General features: G+C 50.4%; 9 protein-coding genes across 9 annotated transcripts; 6 read left to right on the forward strand and 3 right to left on the reverse strand.

The window, feature by feature from the left end:
• Nucleotides 1-321: 321 nt before the first annotated feature.
• LTR84_011516 (uncharacterized protein) lies at nucleotides 322-1452 on the forward strand (the record flags this gene model as incomplete). The annotated part of the gene is made up of 1 exon (XM_064855045.1): nucleotides 322-1452. One exon carries the CDS (start codon nucleotides 322-324, stop codon nucleotides 1450-1452), a length of 1131 nt encoding a protein of 376 aa, XP_064708634.1.
• A 552-nt stretch (nucleotides 1453-2004) lies between these two features.
• On the reverse strand, nucleotides 2005-2955 carry LTR84_011517 (uncharacterized protein; the record flags this gene model as incomplete). Its single annotated transcript, XM_064855046.1, has 1 exon — nucleotides 2005-2955. One exon carries the CDS (start codon nucleotides 2953-2955, stop codon nucleotides 2005-2007), a length of 951 nt encoding a protein of 316 aa, XP_064708635.1.
• A 1552-nt stretch (nucleotides 2956-4507) lies between these two features.
• LTR84_011518 (uncharacterized protein) lies at nucleotides 4508-6289 on the forward strand (the record flags this gene model as incomplete). The annotated part of the gene is made up of 1 exon (XM_064855047.1): nucleotides 4508-6289. The coding sequence occupies one exon, from the start codon at nucleotides 4508-4510 to the stop codon at nucleotides 6287-6289; it is 1782 nt and encodes a 593-aa protein (XP_064708636.1).
• A 460-nt stretch (nucleotides 6290-6749) lies between these two features.
• Nucleotides 6750-8032, forward strand: MCR1 (NADH-cytochrome b5 reductase; the record flags this gene model as incomplete). The annotated part of the gene is made up of 4 exons (XM_064855048.1): nucleotides 6750-6794; nucleotides 6915-7230; nucleotides 7302-7379; nucleotides 7464-8032. 4 exons carry the CDS (start codon nucleotides 6750-6752, stop codon nucleotides 8030-8032), a joined length of 1008 nt encoding a protein of 335 aa, XP_064708637.1.
• A 3674-nt stretch (nucleotides 8033-11706) lies between these two features.
• LTR84_011520 (uncharacterized protein) lies at nucleotides 11707-12949 on the forward strand (the record flags this gene model as incomplete). The annotated part of the gene is made up of 3 exons (XM_064855049.1): nucleotides 11707-11790; nucleotides 12108-12500; nucleotides 12554-12949. 3 exons carry the CDS (start codon nucleotides 11707-11709, stop codon nucleotides 12947-12949), a joined length of 873 nt encoding a protein of 290 aa, XP_064708638.1.
• Nucleotides 12950-14025: 1076 nt separating this feature from the next.
• On the forward strand, nucleotides 14026-16586 carry URE1 (Urease; the record flags this gene model as incomplete). Its single annotated transcript, XM_064855050.1, has 3 exons — nucleotides 14026-14367; nucleotides 14427-16103; nucleotides 16266-16586. 3 exons carry the CDS (start codon nucleotides 14026-14028, stop codon nucleotides 16584-16586), a joined length of 2340 nt encoding a protein of 779 aa, XP_064708639.1.
• A 1228-nt stretch (nucleotides 16587-17814) lies between these two features.
• Nucleotides 17815-19437, reverse strand: LTR84_011522 (uncharacterized protein; the record flags this gene model as incomplete). Its single annotated transcript, XM_064855051.1, has 2 exons — nucleotides 17815-19269; nucleotides 19327-19437. 2 exons carry the CDS (start codon nucleotides 19435-19437, stop codon nucleotides 17815-17817), a joined length of 1566 nt encoding a protein of 521 aa, XP_064708640.1.
• Nucleotides 19438-20961: 1524 nt separating this feature from the next.
• On the reverse strand, nucleotides 20962-21859 carry LTR84_011523 (uncharacterized protein; the record flags this gene model as incomplete). The annotated part of the gene is made up of 2 exons (XM_064855052.1): nucleotides 20962-21619; nucleotides 21669-21859. The coding sequence occupies 2 exons, from the start codon at nucleotides 21857-21859 to the stop codon at nucleotides 20962-20964; spliced, it is 849 nt and encodes a 282-aa protein (XP_064708641.1).
• Nucleotides 21860-23724: 1865 nt separating this feature from the next.
• LTR84_011524 (uncharacterized protein) lies at nucleotides 23725-24945 on the forward strand (the record flags this gene model as incomplete). The annotated part of the gene is made up of 2 exons (XM_064855053.1): nucleotides 23725-23729; nucleotides 23835-24945. The coding sequence occupies 2 exons, from the start codon at nucleotides 23725-23727 to the stop codon at nucleotides 24943-24945; spliced, it is 1116 nt and encodes a 371-aa protein (XP_064708642.1).
• Between the last annotated feature and the right edge of the window lie 599 nt (nucleotides 24946-25544).

Raw genomic sequence — 25544 nt, forward strand, 5'->3', positions numbered from 1 at the left:
GGAAAATCAATGCGTTAGTGTCCTCTCATAAGGATTCTGGGGTGGAAAGAGGCATCCCCTTACCGTGGAGGTAAGAATAACGAAGCAGTTAATCAAATACTCTATTTTTTAGACGCCCCGTTGTGTTCAGCGTCTTCGTCTACAGATCGACACCACATTTTTACGAAGACTTACCCACATTTTTTCTCTCGCTCTGATATAACAATTTGGATTCTCCATCTTTTCCCCTTTGAGCCAAAACACATTAATCCATCTCCATCGTCCATCACCTCTAGACACAACCACGACCCAATTCTCAAACTCACGCAAACACGCTCAACAATGGCAATCAAACACGCGACGCCCGTGACCGTGTCCCTCTCAGCACTGCAATCCAACTCGATCCCATTCTCGACGCTGCTCGAAGCCTTCGGACCCTCGTCACTGGGCATCCTGGTGGTGACGGACCTCCCGCGCGAATTCACGACGCTGCGCACGACCGTGCTCTCCAACGCGTCGCGGCTCGCCGCCCTCCCCGCGCCGACGCTCGAACGCCTCACCAACGCGCCCGCGAAATACCTGGTCGGCTGGTCGCACGGCAAAGAGAGTCTGCGCGAGGGCGTCGTCGACGACAAGAAGGGGAGTTACTACATCAACTGTTCGTTCTACAACCAACGGAGTGAAAGAGAAGGAGGAGACGGAGAAGATGCATCGCTCAAGCTCGACAGGGAGAACTTCCCCGGCTTCGACGAGTACACGGCGCCGAGCGTGTGGCCGGCCGAGGACGAGGTCCCGGGGTTCCGCGGCAGTGGGCAGGATTTGATCCGTTTGATCATCGATACCGCCGTGTTGGTGGCGCGGGCGTGCGATCGCTACGCGGAGCAGGAGATCGAGGGCTATGAGCCCGGGTATTTGGAGCGCGTGGTCCAGGGGAGTCGCACCAGTAAGGCTCGGCTGTTGCATTATTTTCCCAGTGAGGAGCAGGAAGAAGAAAAGAAAGAGCCGGGGTTGGAGACCGCCGAGGGCAAGGTCGACGATACATGGTGCACGACGCATCTCGACCACGGGTGTCTGACGGGCCTGACGTCGGCCATGTTCGTGGATGAATCTTCTTCATCGTCACCGACGCAGGACCTCGCGGAACTCCCCACGTCGCCGGACCCGACGTCCGGCCTGTACATCCTGTCGCGCACGGGCGAGATCAACAAGGTCGCGATCCCGCGCGACAGTCTGGCGTTCCAGACCGGCGAGACGCTGCAGCTGATCACGCAGGGCCGCTTCAAGGCCGTGCCGCACTTCGTCAAGGGCGTCGAGAAAGCCAATGTCGCGGACCCCAACGCGAGGATCGCGAGGAATACCCTGGCCGTCTTTACGCAGCCGAATCTCGACGAGGTCGTCGATTTGAAGACGGGTTTGACGTTTGGCGAGTTTGCGAGGGGCGTCGTGAAGAAGAATACGACGGTCGCGGCGTGAAGGGTGCAACGGGGGTGGGAAATGAGGAAACGAGAAAAATGAATCATGTATGAAACTTATGTAGATGGTACGGAAGTCTTGGAGGAATGGACTTTTTAATGGCATCTGTCTCCGCAATGTTGGCGATGTAGAATAAATGCTCTCCTACCCAGTCTATATGCGCTATCAGTGGTCGTCATGGCCTTTTCAGCAGACAAGACTCGATGTAAACGTCTCTCTGGACCAACGCCTCTCTGTTGGATCGTTGGTCACCTCGAGATGGCAATGCCACCCCCCATAAAAGCTTTCAGACAAAATTCACCTTGCATGAAACATAATCCTGTCCCCATTCACTACCAGTGCATTCCTTAGGTATACCTAATCCCTCGAAACGCCACGCTGAACGTCATAATAATCAATTTTCCACCCAGGTAGGGCCTGAATAACAAGTAACACCCCCATGTGCTCATAACTTTTGGAATAAAATGCGTAATGGACATTCGAGGAAATCATTCTGGAGGTCGTTCAATTTTTGGAGTTTGTAATTTTGCGAGCGATTCGACGTTAATTTGTTCATCTAGCTGCCTCAGTCTGCGTTCGTCTCAAAAATAGAGCCAGAGCTGCATTGTCAGCTGCAAGTCGGGTATTGTCTGTTTGAAGCTGATCCACCATGTTGTGTAGCTCATCATAAGTCCGTTGCTCAGCTGATGAGAGTGCACGAGGTGAAGGAGTGCGGCCTGGAATGGGGGAGTCGGTGAGAAGTGAGCCAAGGGCTTCGAGATCATCCAAAGGGGCAAGCGGATCTGGATCGATACCTTCCAGAGCAGTCATTACCGAGTCAATATCCATTTCATGTCGTTCTAATGCGTCCTTTAGCCATTGCTCCCAAGCTTGCGTTGTTGCTACACTGGACTCAAGTCTAGATCGAGATTGAATGGCGGTTCTCAATAGGTCAAGGATTTCGTTTGAAGGCGCAGGAAGAGAGTCGGGACTGTCACCACGTTGCTCGGATTTTGGTTGGTCGTCTGATTCTTGGTCTGCTGGGTCTTCTTTGGCTGCGTGCTGGCTATCGATCGATTGTTCTGCTGACGACTCAGTCGACCACCCTTCAAAAATGACTCGTGGACCTGATCCCCTTGGAGCAACAGCAACGTCATGGGCAGTTGTGGTCTTGACTTCGGTTTGTGCCTCTCGCTCATATCTCTCTTTGGCAGCTCTTGTTCCTTCCCACTGACATAGATTTAATATCTCATCGTTGGTTAGACTTAGCTCGTCGAACACACGAAATAGGCGGCGATGCCATGGATAGCGAGACATTCGCCGACGGTGTGGAGCATAGGTGTAGTCAAGACCAGGATATTGTGCCTCCAAAGTGTCGAGTGCCCCATAGTATGTCTGAACTTCCACCCGAACCTCTCCCACTATGTGCCGTTGAACGTGGGCATAGAAGGATGCAGGTTCACCCTGCTTTGGGCGAGGAAACGTCTTTTGATAGATCAGGTCGGGAATGGATGGTTTCCGCATGTTGAGGATGTGTGATCTTGTTGCAGCTGCTCGTGTCTAAGGGGTCTTGTTGAAGGGTAGTGGGAAAAGAGCAATGGCGCCAGAACCGAGGAAAGTTGCAGATCTCTGACAGTGGACGAAGGCAGATCGTGGAGATGTTTAAGCCGATCACCAATTTTGGCGAGAAGAGCGACAGACGGGCAGCGAAGGTGAAATGAAGTGAGCTGTCAACGTCCTGGGAAAGTGAAGATCCGTGTACGGTTATGAAGGGGTGCACATGGGGACTAGATAGGTAGGTGGGCTACAGTGGGCGGTGGAGAACAACGTTGTATCTGGACTGAGCATGGAGTTTGAGGATCAAAGTCGATGATGAGGTGGTGAGTCTGAAGGGAGAGATGCTTAGAATTCCGGAGACATTCGTTGGCGGCGCAGGCAGGGATGATTGGCCTGGTTTGAATTCAGGTACCGCCCATTCCCGCTCGCGGGGGCTACAGGTGCAGGCGATCCAGGTGCAGAACGACACCAAAACTTTGAATTGCAATCGACTGAGGGCGTCTAGTGAGACAGAAGCGGGTGTTTCGTTTAGCAGTGCCACGAGGAGATGACAGGAACTATTTGAATTGATGAAGAATGGTCGGGAGTACATGTAGGAGACAATGCGAGGGGAAAGATCAAGCACCTCCCTATGTACAATTCCCTCTCTAGGTACCTATGAGGCAGTCATTAGGCACGAGAATGTCCTCAGACCGAGAAAGATGATTTAGTAACAATTATCAACCAGCACATCACCCAACCTACCTAGGATGTGAGTCTCTCCATTCAAAGACTCAAAAATGGTCAAATGGGGCAGAAGCGGGAGGCTCATTCAACCAAACGGATATGTGAATTGCCATCCAGGTGAACCTAGCAAACCAACTAGTTCTCTGGGTTCCTGGTCAGTTACTCCAGATCATGAGTGCCACATCACCATCGCCAACATCAGCAGCAAGTTCAACCCACCAAACAACCTGGTCGTTATCGTCCGCTTTGTCAGGTGGCCTGCAAAACCTGCAAGGCAGCCAGCTCATCAGGCGAACATCCAGCCAACTGCAGGGGTCTCTATCCGGAAAGCGCATCGTGAATAGGCTCTCTTCTGTAACGCCTAAGGGCCTAGCTCAACCGTGGTTCCAGTCTGGACACGCCTATCGCAAACTACCTTAATCAGCCGGTGAATGCGAGTGGACCTTGCATGCCAGTCATTCCTTCCTGTCCTCCAGTAGTTACCTAACTTAGGTACCGAGTAGTTGGCGACTCAGCATCAAGCCATCCCATCCCGTAGTTTACCCTTGCCCCGCAGGCCTCGAACTCCAGGCCTGCTGCCCATCTCAGCCTTGCATCCAAAGTCTTTCGGCACAGGCCCAAATGCCTGGCCACTGTGGTCTTTTGGATCATGTCGACGTTCGATGGGATAGTCAAAGAGTTCCCTAGTATTCGAGTCGACTACTTCAGAAACCACCCGGACAAAGCGCGACCTAACGCGCTGTTTCTTAGTCATGTCCACAGTGACCATTTACTGGGCCTTGATTCCATCAAGATGCCTTTCGTCTACTGCTCAGCAACCACGAGGCAACTGCTCCTCCAGATGGAGAAATATCCCCATCGGATCAATCATGCAAAGGGGATCCTTGAACACCGAAAGCTGACCTATCGCCATCTGAAATCTATTCTTCGGCCACTCCCCCTTCAAGCAAGAACCGAGATCGAACTTGGCCCAAAGTCTCGAATGCAAGTCACTCTATTCGACGCCAATCATTGCCCCGGGGCAGTCATGTTCCTATTTGAAGGCGATGGCAAGGCTGTTGTATATACTGGCGATATCCGTGCAGAGCCCTGGTGGGTCAATTCAATCGTTCAGAATCCAATATTCTTGCCGTACATGACCGGTCTCAAGTCATTGGACTGCCTTTATCTTGACACGACTTTTGCAACCCACGATGAGCCTTACAAGACGTTTCCTACAAAGGCTGAGGGTCTTATGGAGCTGATACAAAAAGTCAAACAATGCCCTACTGACACCCTATTTTATTTCAGATCATGGACTCTTGGATATGAGAATGTATGGATCACTCTCTCAGATAACCTCAATTCTCGTGTACATGTGGACAAGTACCAACTCAAGTTGTTGGGATCTGGTACCCATGAGCAACTTGGTTTTCTTGAGGGTCCGGCTTTGACGGGCTTTGCGTTGGGTAATATGTGGCACCAAGGCTGTCTTACGACCAAGAACGACACCAAAGTCAAAATACACAGTTGCGAACCTGGAACACCCTGTCATTCTAACATCAAAAAGCAAAAGAATGTCGTCTGGATCAGCCCCATCATCTCAAGACTAAAAGATGGCACGGAACTCAAAGAGTTAGGAGCAGGTGGTGGTTTTGGAGACCTTTATCAATCTTGGGGGCTTACATTCGATGACCTAACAGCCTTGCAAGAATTTGGAAACTTTTGTCAAGGAGTGCTGAACGATGATGTCAATGCAGAACTTCAGAAAAAGATTCAAGAGGCTCGAAAACTGCGTGGATACAACTTGGTCTTGGATGGCCTTGGGGACATTTTATCGGTGGATGAGGACAAGAACATCGCTTTGCAGGATTTGAAGGAAGCATTAGCGAAGGCTTCTCACTTGTTGGGCTCGGTTCAAAAGCCGACATCGGCGACTGCAACGGCATCGAGAGAGAATAAAACTCCGAGTACTATATTCTTTCCCTATTCTCGCCATTCATCATATGGCGAACTTTGTCACTTGGTGGGCAAGTTTCGCCCCAAGGATATTTGCCCGTGTACGGTGGAGACCGTGGGATGGACACAGGAGATGAGTATGAAGTCTCTTTTTGGCGATTTGTGCTCTGAAAAGATCTTCTTCTATGATGAGCAAGTCCGCGAGCAAGTCCAGGATGCTCCCGAGCTCCAGGGTGGTGGGAAGAAAAGGAAACGCGCACAACCAGACAGTCAAGAAACAGCTTCGCAAGAGAGTGAGGTCGAGCGGAGTGATATTGTTTCATCAAACCTAAAGGTTGGACAAAAGACCGTCTTCAACGGAACCCACCAAGGAGACAATATCATCCTCATTGAATCTGAGACCGAGAGCGAGGGAGAGGAGCATTCAATAGATGTCTCCGTCTTTGACGGTATCGCCGAAGAAGACAGCGTCGAAACTTCCAAATCGAAAGAAGGGAACGCGGCAAGACGAAAATCTCGGATGGAAGCTTACCAGGCTGCGAAGCGTTGTCTAGATGAAAATGACAGTAATGAGTGGAATTGGTATCCATTGAGGACCGCTGGCAGGAAAGGCCACGATGAGGAGGAAGAATTATGATCCTTGACAGAAATTAAGTCTCTTGTCCACGCTCAAATATTCCGATCTGGACATGTGGAATTGTATAGTAAGAATGCTCCTTACGTCTGTTTGACTTAGGTCTTTCGTGAATGGGCGCCCCCCATTTACATCTGGCGTTATTCGTGCTTCGACCCTACGAGTAACAACGCCAGGCTTTGTCATCCATGGCAGTCCCCGGCTGTTAAGCTCTGAGTCTGCCAAACCCTGCCAAGCTTCGCGGCTGCCTTCACAGCCATTGGCCATTCACCACCGAATCACACGGCAGCCGCAACCTCAATTGACGCCATCGACTCCAAAGTTACGAGTAGATTATATTAGCAGAAGCACTCTCATACACGTCTTCTGTACAACCACTTCAGTGCCTTCATATTCTTTCTCTTTATTTACACCTTCATCTTGTCATTTGTTTCTCTGCTTTTATTCCCATTCGAGATTTAACATGCTGGCCCGTTCCGTGCTGCGATGCGCAGCTCCTTTGCGTCAGGTATCTATTTTCCTCTCCCTCGCAGCTTACAATTTCGAAGCTTGTATGATGATTGTCAATCACTATGCTTCACGGTCTACACGCACCATCGCTTCAGCTACTGACTATTTCCTTGGATAGAACCTCCGCACATATGCAACCGAAGCCCCCAAGCCATCTTCCTCATCCTCCACACCTTACCTTGTGGGCGGTGCCGCAATCGGCGCCGGAGTTCTGGGCTATTCATTCTTGGGAAACAACAAAAAAGCCGCCGCTGATGCTCCCAAGCCGGCTGAAGATGCAAAAGCCGCCCTTCCTATGGCAAAGACCTTCACCGGTGGTGACCAAGGTTTCATCGATCTGAAGCTCTCTGAGGTTGTCCCCTATAATAGCAACACAAAGGTCTTAAAGTTCGACCTACCCGACCCCGAACATGTATCGGGCTTGGGTGTTGCTTGTGAGTCTATTCCTGAGGTGCAGCAAGAACACGAAGAGAGAGCAAATGACTGATATGTTTGCAATGAATAGCTGCGATCATCACAAAATTCAAGGGACCCAATGACGAGAAGCCAACTATCAGACCATACACCCCGGTCAATGCCGAAGGTATTTCTTCACATCTACATGTGTCTCAGACCATCCGAGTCGTTCTAATTGACGCTGACTAACCACCTCCATCCATTACGACAGATGCTAAAGGCCACCTCGACCTCATCGTCAAAGTATACCCTGGAGGCCCCATGTCCGAACACATCCACTCACTGAAACCCGGCGACACACTGTCCTTTAAAGGCCCGATTCCCAAATATCCATGGGCGGCCAACAAGCACGACCACATCACACTGATCGCAGGTGGCACCGGCATCACACCGATGTACCAACTGATCCGGGGCATTTTTAACAATTCGGAAGACAAGACCAAAGTATCGCTCGTGTTCGGCAACATCACGGAGAAGGACATCCTGCTGAAGGAGGAGCTCGAGAAGATCGAGAAGGAGTTCCCCCAGCGATTCCGCGCCTACTACACGCTCGACCAGCCGCCCAAGGACTGGGAACAGGGCAAGGGCTTCATCTCCAAGGACCTACTCAAGTCGTTGATCCCAGATCCCAGCAGCGAGAATATCAAAATCTTTGTCTGTGGACCGCCTGGGTTGTATAAGGCTGTCAGTGGGCCAAAGGTCAGCCCGACTGATCAGGGTGATTTGACGGGTATCTTGAAGGAGCTGGGCTATACCAAGGACCAGGTCTACAAATTCTAGAAGAGATGGGCAAGCAAGGCCTTGATATATCTCCTTCAGGTGTTTGGGTGTCGAGATGCTCTGCGGCATTTCATCACTGCATCATTCAACCTCTAAGCTAAGGCCACCGACATCGTTGTCCTCGCGATCCACAAGCAACCCAAGCAATGAGGTTGAGATGGCGAGCACGGGGATGATTGTAAAACCTGTACATAAGTAAGATCAGACCAATCTAGAATAAAAGGAATAGAGGTCTATTGGTCACTTTTATCATCTCTCCTGTGTGATTATGTTGTGTGGATACACTATGAACCCATGAAGAACAAGTACAGAACCGTGTCAAGACTGCAATGCTCTGAACCGGTCTCGAAGCATAGTAGGTACCACGAGCTAGCAGCAGAAATATCGTTGACAACATCGCCCAAATGTTGAAGCGTGCGTTTCCAAGAGAATGTTCAAATCGAAATGAAATGGGTGGCGTCGGCATGAGCTAGATAGGATCCGCTGATGGATAGATGAAGAACCGCGAAAATCAGCAGAGGTTGACCGGTCAGTAGAGGATGAAGAAAAACCGATTCATGGTCTGTATTGTACATTTGAAACGGGAAGAAAGCAAGGAATATATATCTCGTGATTATGCGAGATGCGGGATTGTGGTTCAAGGTTCAGGCACATTCGTGTCAGATGGAAAGAGTTTCTCTGAATGAAACTTGATGGGCCTCCACGGTAATTGGAGATAGGTGATATGTACCTAGATTTGGATGGATACACCTATTGTTGTATTGTAGCTATCTACTACCTAGGTATCTAACGTTGAAACAATACTCGGAAGAAACTCGAAATGCACTCCAATGATACATACCTACCTAGGTAGGTCGTTAACGAACTCCAGGCATGGATATCATTGCCGCTGGCTGGCCACCTCGTAGTGCCCCCGCGAGACGGGGTGGATTGGACGCCGATAGCTTCACGACGGGAGCTTATGTTGGCTGCACTACTAATAACTACAGGGATCTCCGGATTGTGATGGCCGGCCATAAAGTTTTCAGCCTTGCTGCCGTTGGAGGTGACAAGGCTAATGACTAGGTACCTATGGAGAGGAATGGATGAGCCACATGCTTCGGTCAGGCAAGATTGTGAGTGCGGGTGGCACGGAGTATCTTCGCGTACTTTGGCTGGGTGCTCAGCTTGGTTGTCGACTTATGTACCCAGGTGGGATTTTGGCTGAGAAAACCGAAGATTTTGGGTATATCACCAATTGCAGTTAGAAAGGCATTGGCTGTTAGTTAGGCTGGCCGTGGCCTGCAATCAAGGGGAATGAACACCTTAACCAAGCAGGTACCTAGGTAGGTTGTAGAGAATTTCAGGCGGAACGACAATACTAGGTACTTAGAACTAGTGACGAGGCTTGGGAGCATTTTTGGTCGAGATGGCCTGGATATCGAGCCTGAATCCGGATACTGGCTTCAGCTATGGAGGGGATCTCGAGTTAGACTTTGAATACCCCAGTTCTCTTCCCAGAGGTCAGATGGTCAATAATTGTTGACAAAGAGTTGCCTTAAAAGTGACAAAGAAGCTATGGAGGCTAATGCAGGTACGAGTGCATGCTCCGAAAGAGAAAGAATTAAGTAATCGTTGGCTTGCTAGGTATTCTAAGTTGAGATGCAAGAGAGGCTGCCTTGGCCTCAATTATGGGGGAAGTCGGCACTGGCGCACGCCAAAGGAAAGAAAGATAAAATAGAACACAGTTGGCTGAGCTGTAATGAACAAGAAGGGCACCTTAGGGATGGGAACCCCGAAGCCTTCAGCGAACATGAAGCCGATTCAACACTGGAGTTGGGGGAGCACTCTTTGATTATTGTAACCATCAATAGGGGCCTCTCCTAGAAGTCGGGCGACGACCACACCTAACAGAACCGAAGCTTGAGACTTTGACGAGCAATGGGGCCAGAACAATAATGATCCAGGCTGCCGTCCGGAGACTTTCGGTCGAGCCATTCTTTCAAAGGAGGGGCTGGTGGGAGCCCTCTGTGCGAGGGGAACTGAGAGTTTTCGTTAGAAGGCAGAAGTGGAAAACAGCTGAACCGGGGGGATTAATCACAGGGCACCGAAATGAGGTTGGGGCTGGGCTCGGGGTTCCGGTCTCTTGGAAGGTCGATGTTGTAACGGCACTTGCGGCAAGAGGTTGTCAGGGAGGAGGCCCAGGTGGGCAAGTTTTCAAGTCGGACATGTGCTTGAAGCTTGTCCGACAGTAAGGTCCTAGGTTGCTGGTACGAGTAGGTGTGCCTAAATTGTAAGGGCTGCTTGACAGGTTCAAGAGCAGACTGATGCAAAACACACCTTTACCCAGGACCCAACCAGGAAGCCACCCCAGGCCTGCCCTGATCTCATCACATCACTGGTCCATGAGCAACGCGACGAGTCAGTTCGAGATGGAAAGCTAGGCAAACCAATGCCCAGAAGCGCGCTTATGCAAGAAGTCTCTTACTCCGTGGGGCTCTTGTCTAAAGATTTCAACTTGGGTGGTCTGACCTGATGGTTTTAGGGATCAACCCCTCGAAGCGTGCATCCGGATTACAGAGGCGCCCACCAGACTTTGTGCTAATAGAGAGAGCCCCTCCACTTTGGGCATGGAGGCCTCAATAGTTTGGCTATTGCCCACTGTTGAGGGAAACACGCTTGCCCCCTGAATTTGTGGCGGCTTGAGTTTAACCGGAATTCTCGCTGGTAGTTAGTTAACTGTTTTGTTATTCTCTGGGAACTCTTCCACCCTCACGTTGGATCACGATGGCGAACATGCTTTGCTTTGCTCTTCCTGTAGTCAAGGACTGAAGCATTCTCTCAGGTATGTTGGATTGAATCGTGGGAAAATTGCTTGTTAGATAGCCATCGAGTTTTCAATGCTCCATCTAAGCTGCTCATATCGAATCTTTCCTTTCGTCAGGAAAGGAAGCTGTACGTTTAGGCAGACATTGTACCATAAAACTGCAAAAAATTGTCGCTGTCAGTCATAAGGGTTTGGGGATCAGAATTGGCAAAGAGAGGTGCTCCTCGTTAGGGCGTTTTAGCTTGCAGCAGAGGCAGGGTTACAGTGTAAACAAGCCTAAAAGAAGCCGACTTATTGGGGCACTGCTGGTTGAAGAGTCGGAAGTCTGCAGGAGGGCACAGCTTAAAGGCCCAATTAAAAGCGCCTAAGGATGCTTAGCGCGGAGGGTGTAAGTGGAGATGATTTCTTTGGGTTGCAGCTTGATGCCCATCACGATCAGAAGGCAGAGTCTGCAACTGCCTCGAATTAACTCTTGGAGGGGACCTGCGGGTTGATCCAGAGCACCCAATCTGCTCTCGCTCGCCCACTTATACCCAGCTCCCCCCAATCCCTTCGGCTTTGCTCCCCAATTTCTTCTTCTTTTCTCACACCCCGAGTCTTCAACCATCACTCGACCTGAGACCACCCATCCTCCCAGAGTCCCCACTACCCAAACCATCCTCTCAACCTCAATTTTCCAAGCTTTCTCGCCCATATCGGCAGGCTCTTTCTGTTCACCCAACCACACCTTCCTCCAACCACCTCATCGTCCACCCCGGCGAGAATTAGTTAAAGCTAGCCTCACAGTGGCAACTTTACAGGCGCCAACCATCATCGACCCTTTGAGTTATCTTAGTTATTATTCTTTGATCCCTGTCCAGCTGTTGCAATGGCGAAGAAGACAGCTCAAACTGATCCTGAGTCCGCCACGACTCAGGTCAACATCGCTGATTTCCAACGCACACGCGATTCGGTATGTTCACTCCAACGTACGAGTGTTTTGATTATGCCTACCTCCAACCTCACTGGCATTCCCCTCCATCCCAAATCCCCGCCATTGAAGCCCCTACACCGCGGCTTTAAACCCCAATTGCCTTCAAGCAAAACTACACTCGTGCCTCCGGCTTCACATGTTTTGCATTCATTATTTGTTTTCCTCCCCACACCGTCGACCACCCACAACATCGCAAATGGGCTTCTGTATGTCGTTGCTTGTGTTGACTATTGTTCATTGCTCACTTGGATTTTGGTTCAACCCCTTTTTTCATATCTGCTAACAACAATCACCAGGTCATCGTTGCACTTGCAACCCTTCAGTCTAGCGTGCAAGACCTCTCCCGCGCCTACATCCAGCATGCCAACACCGTTCTTGCGCCAGGAAAGCATGGCCTTACCCCCATCGATGCAAACCTGACCAGCATTCTAACCGAGTCCGGCCTTTTGACTGGTCGACCCGGTGAACCTGGTGCAGCTCCAGTCGAGGAGACCACCGATGGCAAGAAGAAGCGCAAGAGGACTCCTCATGACCCCAACGCCCCAAAGCGTGCCCTGACCCCATACTTCTTGTACATGCAAAGTGCTCGTGCCACCATTGCCAAAGAGTTGGGAGATTCTGCCAAACCCAAGGAGGTTGCCGATGAGGGTACTCGAAGATGGACTGAGATGAGCCCTGCTGAGAAGAGTGTACGTTGCATGATCCAATATTTCATGTCTTCCCTACTAACTGCTGCAAATAGGTCTGGGATGACAAGTATCAAAAGAACTTGGCTGCGTACCGTGTCAAGATGGCCGCCTACAAGGCCGGTCAACCCGTTCCAGGTGATGACGAAGCCGCAAAGCTTGTGGAGGCCGGTAAGGCTCCTGACCACATCGCCATCGATGGAGAAGCAGAGACAGAGGATGAGCCTGTTGCAGCTGAAACATCCGATGAGTCATCTCCAGAGCCCGTCAAGGAGCCCACACCACCAAAGTCCAAGCGCCGCAAGACCAAGGATGCTACGCCTAGCAAGCCAACACCAAAACCCGAAGCAAAGTCACCGGAGAAGAAGACTAAGAAGGGTAAGAAGGAGTCATCCCCAGCACCGGTTTCAGCCTCCAAGGCCGACAAGACTAAGAGAAAGTCGAAAAAATGAAGACTGAGTGTGACGAAATTGATGACGGTCGAAAAGGGTTGGGCTGTACAATGAGGCTGTTTGGGTTGTTTTTATGGGAGTAAGGCTGTCATGGATGCAGTGCTCTCACTTCGGTATCTGAAATTCTGCTTCCAGAGCTGATTGGGAGATGAGTTCAATTCATGTTCATTAATGAAAACAAAGGCATCTTCATCCCGAGTGTTCGCTCAATTGCTGAGATGGAGAAGCTTACACAAACCACAATCATACACAATTTCATTACTTTTTGCTGTATGCATGGATCATCTCCGTCAGGACTATTTGATGACGCATGTGAAGAGAAACAAATCCCTTCGGCCCCTCCTCTACCGAGTATGAACAAGGATGTCTCTCCACATTCGAATGTACTTTGTAAATAGCATTGAGCTTGACTTTAGAGCTGGAGCTTTATTGCTTCCCGGCTGGCGCCCGGTTCAATGGAGGGGCAAGATAGTAGCCTTCGATAGGCTCAGGCCACCTCAGGACATTCCCATACCCCGCAACCAGTCAAGTCCCTGGTTGCGATTTGATTCGTGTATTATCTCACAGCAAATGTCAGAGATAACGATGCCAAAATGCAGAACATATCAAAATAGATAGTCGACCATGGGGAAACTACTGTAGCTTCATAACACATCAAACACAGAGATATTTACCGTCCGCTATACGAACAACTAAGTTCATCAGTATGTTGTTGATACCGAAAGAGGTACGCAGAAAAATAATTTGTTCAGTTGCACAGCGGGCGCACGCCCGTGCGAAAAATCAATAACTGACGTGTGTTCTTTTTAAATAGCTCGATAAGCTCATTATCACACAAGTTGGCACGTTAGCACAGCGAAGACTTGCCAGAGGTGTCAAGCTAAACCATACTGAAGCTTGCGTACGTCCTGCCTCGTCGCGAGCGATTAACAAAAATACTGAGTTGACGCTTGGATAGGCTCTCATCTCCCACAATTTACAAGAGGTTAGTATAAGAACACTAAACGATCAGAAAGGAAGATCATTGATCCACGCGATAGCTCATTCGAGATGGCAACCACTCGGTTGCCGACCTCATGGCGATCGGTAAGACTATGCTGGGTCGACGACACGTCCAGCCTGATGTCTTGACGACACTCCATACCATTCAGGTAGAAGGGACATTCATCGTCGGGACTTATCTCGTGACGGTGCATGATCCCATTGCTTCAGATGATGGAGATCTCGAGAAGGCCTTATATGGAAGCTTCCTACCTGTTCCATCGAATGATGCCTTTCCACTACCAGACACGAGTGTCTACGAGACCAAAAATCAGCCTGGCGCAGTGATTCCCGTCAAAGAGGGCAGAATTGTTCTCAATGAAGGCCGGAAGAGAATCAGACTCAAGGTCACCAGCAAAGGCGATAGACCGATTCAGGTGCGGATGGAAGCAGATGAGAGTCCCGCTCCTTGTCGACGTACTCACGATTGCTTTAGGTTGGATCGCACTATCACTTCATTGAGACAAATCCTCAACTCGAATTCGACCGAATTAGAGCATATGGCTTCCGCTTAGATATACCAGCAGGAACCTCGATTAGATTCGAACCGGGTGATTCCAAGACCGTTACACTTGTTGAGATCGCAGGTAATAAGACGATTCACGGCGGCAATTATCTCGCTTCTGGAGTGGTCGATGTCTCTCGAGTCGATGAGATTTCTCGCAAGCTGCAAGAAGGGGGTTTCGCCAATGTTCCCGAGCCGACTGGTGATTTGGCTCATATTGACGTGGCTTCCATGGCAAGAGCAGATTATGCGACTATGTTTGGACCGACGACTGGTGATTTGGTTAGACTTGCGAACTTGGACCTCTGGATCAAGGTCGAGAAGGACCTGACATCGTATGGTGAGGAATGCAAGTTTGGAGGTGGCAAGACGATTCGTGAAGGCATGGGACAAGCCTCTGGTCGAAAGGATGAAGAAGTCCTTGACACCGTGATCACAAACGCATTGATCGTCGATTGGAGTGGTATCTACAAGGCTGATATTGGCATCAAGCATGGTCTTATCTCCGGTATAGGGAAGGCTGGCAATCCGGATACCATGGACGGAGTGACAGAAGGTATGGTTGTTGGTAGCGGGACTGAAGTCATGGCTGGAGAAGGCTCCATCATCACAGCCGGAGGCTTCGATTCCCATATCCACTTCATTTGTCCCCAACAGGCATACGAAGCCCTGTCCGCTGGCATCACCACACACCTGGGAGGCGGTACGGGTCCCTCAGCCGGAACGAGCGCGACGACCTGCACACCTGGAAAGTGGTACATGGAGAAGATGCTCCAAGCCATTGACAAACTACCAATCAACTACGGCATCACAGGCAAAGGCAACGACAGCTCACCCACTGCTCTTCGTGAGTCATGCGAAGCAGGCGCATGTGGTCTCAAACTCCACGAGGATTGGGGCTCCACACCGGCAGCGATCGACACATGCCTGTCAGTCTGCGACGAATACGACGTGCAATGCCTGATTCACACGGACACACTGAACGAGTCCGGCTTCGTAGAACAGACGATCAAAGCCATCAAGGGCCGCGCAATCCACACATACCACACAGAAGGCGCTGGCGGTGGACATGCGCCAGACATCATCAGTGTAGTCGAGCACGAGAACGTGCTACCTTCGTCCACCAACCCCACCAGGCCGTTCACTCGCAACACGCTCGACGAACACCTCGACATGCTAATGGTATGCCACCACCTGTCAAAGAACATCCCCGAAGACGTGGCGTTCGCCGAGTCTCGCATCCGCGCTGAAACCATCGCTGCGGAGGACGTGCTGCACGATCTGGGCGCCATCTCCATGATGTCGTCGGACAGCCAGGCAATGGGCCGGTGCGGCGAGGTCGTGCTACGTACCTGGAACACGGCGAACAAGAACAAACAGCAGCGAGGCTATCTGCCAGAGGATGAAGGGACTGGCGCCGACAACTTCAGAGTCAAGCGCTACATCAGTAAATACACCATCAACCCGGCGATTGCGCAGGGTTTCTCGCACGTCCTTGGGAGTGTCGAGGTTGGGAAGCTAGCAGACCTGGTGGTATGGAAGCCAGCGTTCTTTGGCACCAAGCCAACGACGGTTGTCAAGGGTGGAATGATCGTCAGTGCGATGATGGTGAGTTTTTTCGTGCTTATTGTCAAACCCCCTATCAAACACAGCCTTAACGAGCGTGTTCTTACTCACCCGATCGCCCCCAACAAAATGGCCCGTCCACCACATGCATGCAAGCAAGCAAGCAGACCCCCTTCCACAGACTTACTAACCATTCACACACAGGGCGACCCCAACGCCTCGATCCCCACGGTCGAGCCCGTGATCTCGCGCCTGCAATTCGCATCCTTCGTGCCCTCGACAAGCGTGACGTTCGTGTCACAAGCATCCATCACGAGCGGCACGATCGCGTCCTACGGGCTGACGAAGCGCGTCGAGGCCTGCAAGAACACGCGCAACATCGGCAAGAAGGACATGAAGTTCAACGACGCCATGCCCAAGATGAGGGTCGATCCCGAGCGCTATATCGTCGAGGCCGACGGCGTCGAGATGAAGGCCGAGCCTGCCGAGAGCGTGCCCCTGGCGCAGCGGTTTTTTCTGTATTGAGATTTTGAGGGGGGCGGTTGGAGAGCCCGTGTGTGTGGCATGGATAAATTAGATGGCATGGCTTGGGGTGGATTGCATACTGGTGATATGAGTAAGTATGAATGAAACGAATGAACAGTTTGAAAACCTGAACGTGGCATGCGAGTAAATGAAGCACGGCTCTACGCAAAACCAGGTAGGATAGGCTATCAACTACTACAAAGTCACATCTCCATTGTCCACGCCTGGTTGTGAGAAGGCATTGAATCCCTCGACATCCTAAGTAGTCTCAGCGGTCTTCTGGGCACGGAAAAGTGAATATATATTCAGCCTTCGGAACCCGACTCTCCTCTCCAATAGGCACGAGCGCCGATGCACAAGATAAATTGATCTAATAGACCTAGATGGACAGCTCGAGCTTATTGTATGAAACTCATCAGCAGTTTGGCAATACTTGTACCATACCTCGCATTTATTTGAACATTGGTCGTGGTCTGCACGGCGGGTTCTAACCATCTGTAGGTATGATATATCGAGTTAGGCTTGCAAGGCTAAGGTTCAAAGGTTAGGTAAGCCGTCGCTCGCCAGATACATACCTGGGCGCATACCTAAACTAAGTGGGGAAAATCAACTGTATTGCTCACAGTATGTAATTTGGCTGGCAGCGTGGGCTTAACTTGGAAGTCAACAATGTACGGATATAGTATTGTATTCAACTATTTAAGTACTAGAGAAGAGCTGATCTGTTTGTCCTTGGGACTGATGGCCAAAAGAGGACTTCAAAGAAACGAGCTGAGCTTTGCAAAACAAGAACAGGCCAATCGCGAACTGTCTTTTGATAAAGCACTGGTTGAGCAGATCAATAAAAGACGATCATAATGTCATGAAGACCACCTCCTGTCCCCAAAAATAGGTAATGTACCTCAAATGACAGGTTGGACCTCTTGTACCTCCCATTTGTTTTTTTCGTTGTACCGTGAGGCTTCCGCTGGGGGAGTGTTGTTCTTTGATTCTTAACCATATGGATGATCACAGAATTCCACCAGCCGAGACACAAGACGCCCGCTATTTCTCCCATCATCTCTATCATCTCATCATTCATGTGCATGCATTATTTCGTGGACATCAAAATGGTTGGTGTGTATAAGGTTTCGGGTTGCCAAGAAAATACTATATAGAAGGATCACATTCGGAAAGGCGGTCTGAGTCACTTTGAACGAAGAGTCGGTGTCACCGTGTTTCCGGTAACTCATACAGCTGCTGCAACACCGCCGCGAGAAGTTGCATGACTTCGTTGTCTCTCGAGTGGACTCAAAGCATCAGGATATTGCCGTCCATGAACACCTGCAACCGTTGCAATCCGAGGTTGGACAGGCTGCTGTCTTCGTTGATTATTTCTTTCATAGTCAGAAGCGCGATGGCGGTGATCGGTTCCGCTGCCACTACTACTTTCTCTGGTCAAAGGTTGACCAAAATTGTGTTGATCGGGATAGCGTATAGTGGGATGGATAGGATTCGCGCTTGGTGGATCACTTTCCCAATTGGTTTCACGCCATTGAGGGGCAGTGGCTCCACGAGAAGGGTGTGGTGGTTGTTGAGGTTGTGTGTTATTCGGACGAGGTGGGTAGTACTCGGGTCGTAGAGGTTGTGTATGTTTTGAGGGTGCACGGTAGCTTGCATCAGACGAATGCCGACGTTTGTGCGACCTGAAGATTGAAGGAACCCAAAGACTAGAGCGGCGACTACTACGGCGGTCGTCCGTAGGCCTATGAGGACGGTGACCAGCCTGTGAATTCTCGGAGCTCGCCTCACTGCCGGTATCTTCGTCGACAGTCGAGGGAGTGCGGGCTGGGGAACGATAGTGGGTGTTGTAGCCGGAACTGCGTCGTCCGTTCTGTTCGGGGGGGTTGGGGCCGTGCCTTTTGCTTGAGGGGCTAGTTGGAGAAGATCCGGTGTGTTGGCTTGCATGATTGCCCGACGCAGTGTGAGATCGCTGACGTCCTGGTGGAGGAGGTTGATGCCGTTGTGCAGAGTGGCTTCTAGCCTTCCTTGCACTGTCGGGATGGTTTGGGTCCCAGTGAGAAGCGCGTTCACCGGTAGGAGAGGCGAAATCGGGGACACTACTTCGTCGTCGATAGAGGGCCGTCTTGTCGTCACGCGAACTGCTTCGGGACGGCCTGGACGATCTGCCTACTTGAGAGCCAGAGAAGTAGCCATCACGTCGATCATGAGGATCGGGATGAGGGGACTGGTATGGCGAATTCTGAATCCGGCGCATATAGTTCTTCTGGTTCAATTTGCCGGTGACCATTCTGTGCCAGTTCTCCATATCCTCATCTGGGCGAGAAGGAAAGACTTCTCTGGGGATGAATTTGGGGAAAATGGTATTGCTGGGACCAGGGACGTTCCAGATTTTGACTGCTCTTTGTAGGAAGCCTATATTCTCGTCGGGGCATAGTAGCATTTGAATGGTCAGCCAGCGGGCGAAGCCGTCTGGGGTGAGGCATGGTATCTTTGGAGTATCGAAAGGAGACTGGGTGGGCTGTAGGCTGTGGAAGCAACCGAGGGTGGTATACATGAAAGAAAGACCACTTTCCGAGGTTTTGAGGAAGAGGGAGTCATAGTTGCCGCCGACGGATCTATAGAAGAGAGCGAGGCGTTGCGGGGTGAGGAGGTCGGAGTCGGAGCGAGGCTCTAGGGTTGGCTAGGATTACGGAGTTAGTTGGTGAAGAAGCATACAGCAGTTGAAGGGTGCACCTACGATGACTTTTGCTATTCCAAGACATAGCTGCTCAAGCTGTGGTGTTGCGCGCTTCTGAGAATTGATCAGATACCTCCAAAAGCCATGTGCACTGGTCTGGTTGGATTCCATGTTGAGCGTTGAGAAATGCGGTGAACGGTCACTGCATAGGTATTCGGGTTGAGAGGACGGGTTGTCATACTCATGGTCAAGCGCAAAGACAAAGTTGAGGGTGATGATGGAGTCTCAGGCGGTAGTGTTGGAAGATGTAGAAACAAGAGGTGCAGAAAGAATACTGAGTGTAGAGGAGTGAAAGAATGAGAACGTGGGCAGAAGGAAGTCACAATCCAAGTGTTGGTGGAGGTGGTGGTGGTGGTGGTGGTGGTGGTGGTGCCTGCCTCCCAGTAGTGGGAGTTAGAGGAATATGGAGTAGTCGGTAGGCCAAAGTCCCTACTGGAACTGGCACTGGCGCCACAGTAGCAGGTGGTGAGCTCTGAGCACAGAGGTCCGTCTCTCTCTAATCATCAGAGGATTGAGTCCGCAGCAGCTCAAGCCGGCTGGTGGAAAAAGGCACATGATAAGTGGTGGGCTGCTGCAGGTGCTCCGTGCCCAGACTTTACGAATCTCACCGCCTCCAATGACGCCTCCATGGGCGTTGGTCCATCACCTGCCAGTGCCAGCCTGGGTGCCATCTCTATCGCAAGCTTCCCTTTGGCCCCCGCCTGCTGTGGCGGGTCGTGGACTCGTGGACGGGTGCTCTGTCTTCCGTGCCACCCCGCGATATTCTCGTCTCCAGTGCTGAATCTGTCACTCTGGTCCCAATTTTACCCGCAACTGCCATGCACAGGCACAGATCCCCCTTCTGCTGCCTACCATTCGCCCATAATTCAACAATTGCCCCCAGAACGAGACATTCTGGGGGCTGTCCCTTGTCCACAGAGGTGCTCAGGCGGAGACATTTTCACCTATTTGGTCCATTCATCTGCTAGTACCCCAGGCAGACACAATCCCCTCTTCATTCTGCCTATGGCACTTGACTTTCCTGCAATGCAGCCTGACCAGAACTGGGAGGCTCATCTGCCATTTCTCGCTGAGACGCGTTCAAGGCATACTCCAGACAACACCCAGTACCATCACATCATATTCTTAGCTCCATCTCATGACTACCAAGCTATGTTCGGTGGCTCAACCTTTTGAAGTTACCTGCACAGAAATATCCCCATCTTCGTTCGAGTGATACATGACTCACTTCCGGGAGTTCAAACTCGGCCACTTTCACTAGAGCCCAGTTGTGAATAAACTGATGGTCGTTTACGCCTGGACCGCCCATCGGCCTTATCCACAATACACCATAAGCAGTCATCTATGCAATCAGTCGACTTCGCTTGTCCAACTTGAATGATTTGGTACTAATTACTTCCCTAGTGGAGATCGCGTTATTCAAAATGCCACCTCCCACAGTGCGACTTGACTCATAAGGCTGTGCTGGAGTCCTGTATCTCCCGAGGGCCCTTATCGACTCAACAATCTCGAGTTTGCCCTGCGAAATCTGAAAAGACGACCGACTGTTCACCGGACCAATTTGGAATGTTCGAAACTCTGCTGACATATTGTCACCAGCATCAATGAAGCATAATTCCATAGGATAAAGCTCGATTAAAATGATTTCAGAAATTCAACGATATGCTGTCTACCACGAGGCTTCGCCATAGTCTCAGTGTGTAATGCTCCTGGGACTGTTGCCCTCTCAACCTCCATACCCTCGTTTTTGCACAGTGTCTCAAGTATGGCTCCTTGTCCAGACGGCACAATCTCATCATCGCCAGCTTCCAAGATCAGTGTCCTTAGCCCTGATCTTACACCTCCAATATCTTTGATCGCACTTTTACTGTCCCAAGTTGAGAGCAAAAATGGTGCTAAATAGCGATATGGCAGGAATTTTTGAGGATACAGTGCCACCAGCATTGTTCTCAGGTCAACAAAAGGTGTTTCAAGCAGTAGACCCGATATGCGATTCGCAGACCCAGGGCAGTGCTTTACTAGGTTGGCCAGACCAACGGAAGCAGCTCCTGCACCGATGGACTGACCCCAGACGATGACTTTGGTCCGGGTATCATACTGCTTCAGCAGCCAATTAAGCGCAGCCTCGACATCAAGCTCGATTCCCTGCTGAGAGGGCCTGCCTTTGGATTTCCAATATCCACGATAAGACAAAGCAATGATGGTATATTGTTGTTCATCGGAGTCATTGGCCATCAAACTCCGCAAGATACTCGACAAATATGGCAGACGTGGTGGTAACGAGGAAGCATTGCTGTCTAATCTCAGCCCATCATTTCAAGACTTTGGCCCTCAAGACTTACCCTTGCAGATACAAGACAATCTTGTGCGATTGGTCCTGCTTCTCTCGAGACACATTGACGCGGCTTTCGAGAAGCTTGATTGCAGTGCCATCGGCGGATTTGATGTCACGTTCAGCCCATGTGATAGGTGCACATTGTTTGGCGTAATCTTCGACCTTTTCTGATCGTGAAAATGGAGGCACTGAAGGCATGTAGATGATTTTGTTTTGGAAGACAACCATCATCACACATTTATAAGTCCACAAGGTTACTAAAAGACCGCCGAAGACCACTGGAGGCTGCAGTATCACAGGGATGGAGTCCAGCAGAAATTCGCGCCTTTGGCCATGCGGTAGAAGTCTAGCTTGAGATCTCTGAAACAACCGCCCTGAATACTGGGCACCTGTACAATGGAGGCATTTCGCTAGTTGGTAAGCCCCCCATCCTCTGAGACATTGCATTGACCACAATACGCCTGAAGCGCAAAACGGGAATGAAGATGGTGTGAGATAGGAAAGACTTTGATTTCGAGATTGGGTCAACTTGAAATGAGGTCAACTTCACCGTGACGCTAAACCGAATATGGAATGCACATGCTTTCAGAAGGCTCAGCCTTGCGCAGCCTGAGGTCGACCCTTGCAAGTGCCCTGTTGTTTCGACAGAGGAGGGTTCGATCTTCACATGTCACGGCTGTGAGTGCCTCTTCTGGTCTATAAAAAGGTACCTGAGCTTCAAATCATTCCTCCACTTTACCAACTCAGACTTCATCTCTCCCACACGGATCATGGAACAACTCTCTATCAAGGCAAGCTTCATTGACTTACTTGAAGCTTGAGGCTACCCTCGGGATTGATGCTCGCCGTCTCTTCCTGGGAGAGCCGTGCCTCGAATCAGTCTTCAAAGGCCATTTCGTTATCCGACTTCCGTCTATCAATCCAATGCGATGCAACTGTTCATCTCTTCATCCAGACGATCAGCCGTACCTCATTCTTGAATAGTTCATTCCTCGTTTATTTCTTATTTCTCTCTTCTCACTTCACTCTCGTTCTTGTTGCCTCAGTGTCTCGGTCTTCAATCATTGGCACCTCACTGAGAGAACAAGAACTCTACGCTTTACAACTTTCAAGTATTTCATCAATTCTGTTCTTTTGGGGGTTCACATGACTGATCACTTCAACCTCACTCTTGATACCTTTTATACTCTGGAAAAGCTCATCTTACCTTTGAGTAGCTTAACTTTGAAGAACCCGGCCCTATCTGGCAAGAGCACTTGCTAAGTCCTACGGCTTGAGATGCCTCCACCCAGTTTCCCGAGCGGCGGTCGCAACGGTGGTGATGGGGGATGGAGGCACGTGGAAGGCATTGGTCTTGTCCGTAGTGGACCTCGAGGAAGCAACAGGACTGGTCATCAAGGGTCTGGTTCAAGACCCCACGGTGTGTCCCGTCCACTGCAACATACGTCGCCACGATTCGTTCAATCGAGCCATCACCGAACGGATCTCTGGCCTTTGGACCGAAGCACGTACAATACTCAAATTCAAAAAGGTTATCCAACGTCAAAAGGTGAGTCTGAGGATAGAGAGCTCCGCGAATGCCAAAATCAGCCAGCTATACCTGTTCGAGATGAACCATTCAATCACTGGCACCATTTGGCCGCATTGCAGGCGCAAAGGTTAAGTAATAGAGCGGCAGAATGGCAAAGCACGAGTGATAAAGCAGCAAGGCAGAGGTCAAATGACAGAGCAGGAAGGCCGCGCGCCGGACACAGTTTTGCACCTTCAAACCCCGAATTCATTCCAAGTGCTCCGCCTCTACAAGGAACCCGACCTCGGGAATCCAGCAGTCCAGGAGTTGGGCAAGGATATTGTACTCACGATCGCACTTCGGATCGCACCTCATCCAAGAAATGGGATAGAACTCCAAGCCCTGAGCTGGAACCACCTCCACTTGTTGGGATTCCTGGTCCTAGAGCCGCTATACTCTCTGACTGCCGTTGTCCTATCGGGAAACCATGCCCAGCGAAAAGGGATGAGCTAATCGATTGTCGTACGTTGGTGCTGGAAAGATTGTACGTCAGATGGCGTATCAATCAAGCCAAAAATCTTCAGGCGATGTAAGTCAAATTCTTTTCTAATTGTCCTTAGGAAATAACGATTCCGAAAGATCTTACTAACCTGGTTTCCCAAGTCTACCGCCAGATACCGACCCAGATGACGAGGACTTCATGACGCTGACAGAGGTTCAAGAAGTTGTGAAAATAATCGACAAAATATCAATCATGCCGGCCAGAACGATGCGCATCTGTAATCAGTTCCGAAACTTGGAAGAATGGATCCGAAGAGCTCAATACAACTCGGTAACTCGAGAAGTACTAGACCAGTCTTTGGTACTTCCTCGCCTCGAGGAATTTCTCTCTGATGACCACGCCCCAACCAGAGTGAACAAAGATATACCGGTCAACCTTGTGGAGAACCTCACAATAATTTATCGGAAATGGGACCATGGTGATCTCAGTGTACTCGCTCGCCGTGGCCTAATCCAAGGCAGCGAATCAAGTCCCTTCTATCCAGACCCTGACTGGTCATACCGACGGTCAGCCGACTTCTTCGGCCATGGCCACTTGGTCAATGGCCAGACATGGAACAAACGGGTGGAAATGAGCCGTGACGGTGCCCATGCCCCTTTCATGGCTGGAATCTACGGCACTATGGAACAAGGTGCGAAGAGTATCGTTATGGGATACCATGACGAAGCAAAGAAGGAATTTTATGCCGATATCGATCAAGGCGAACGAATCTGGTATATCGGGACCGGCCATCGTCGTCAAGAGACGGATATCGAGCCCACCAATGTCAAAGATGAAGTCAAGCACGAGCCCGGTATGGTCCATCTTAACAAAAGAGGGGATGACGCAACTGCAGGGACCAAAGCATTGATCACGTCCTATCGGACCAAGCGTCCGGTCCGAGTTTTTCGATCTTTCCGCCTTGCCAAGATTGTAGAGTATCGACCCGTCAGGGGTTTTCGCTATGATGGACTCTACAAAGTCGTGGGGTACGAGCTGTTGAAGCAACATCGCCAAATCTATCGCTTTGAGCTAGTCAGACTGGACCAAGAGGAAGGCAATCAAGGTCCCCTGAGAGAGAATCTGCCCCCTCCGAAGCCTGCGAAGAAACGTGAACGAGAAGATGACGATGATTCGCCTGATGAGTGCAAACAAACGAAACCTCCAAAACACAGGGCCACAGGGTCTAAAGGTCGAGGAAAGAAGATCCCAGCAGCCAAAACCGAAAAGTGATTCACTCCGCTCGACCGCTATACCACGGCATGAAAGCCCTAAAAGACGGCGACTGGAAATCCTTCAACATTGTGAGAAACACCACGAAACCGACGATCGTTGATAAACCCTATTCCCATGGTAATCGAAGACCGACGACCACCGTGATCCATGTATCCGAGGTCAAACGACTCCTTCACTCCACGACAACAAAACCTCCCCCTTTTTGAACTTATTTCACACCATACGCTTGCGGCACCTGGCTTGAATGCTTTTTTCTCTTTTGACAGCGAACTTTACGACATGCAACACTATTTATTTTGTATTTATTATCACCACAGATCCAGTACTGTCGAACTTTGCACATTCTTGACGTCTTTCTCGACAGTCCTCAATCGATGTGGGCTTTGCTATTGGTCCTCACCCCCAATGATTACGATGCTTACGATACTCACGACATTCACGACATTCAAGACATTGACGACATTCACGACATTCACGAATTTCACGAACTTCACGAAATCCACAACACCTACGAAAGCACGACGACAGACACGAACATTTTTCTGAAGCAAGGAAGCAAGGAGGCATGGCATGGCATGGCATAGCGTTTCGGGTTG

This window comes from Exophiala bonariae, assembly GCF_035927105.1.
Source record: "Exophiala bonariae strain CCFEE 5792 chromosome Unknown scaffold_6, whole genome shotgun sequence".
Lineage (NCBI taxonomy): Eukaryota > Fungi > Ascomycota > Eurotiomycetes > Chaetothyriales > Herpotrichiellaceae > Exophiala > Exophiala bonariae.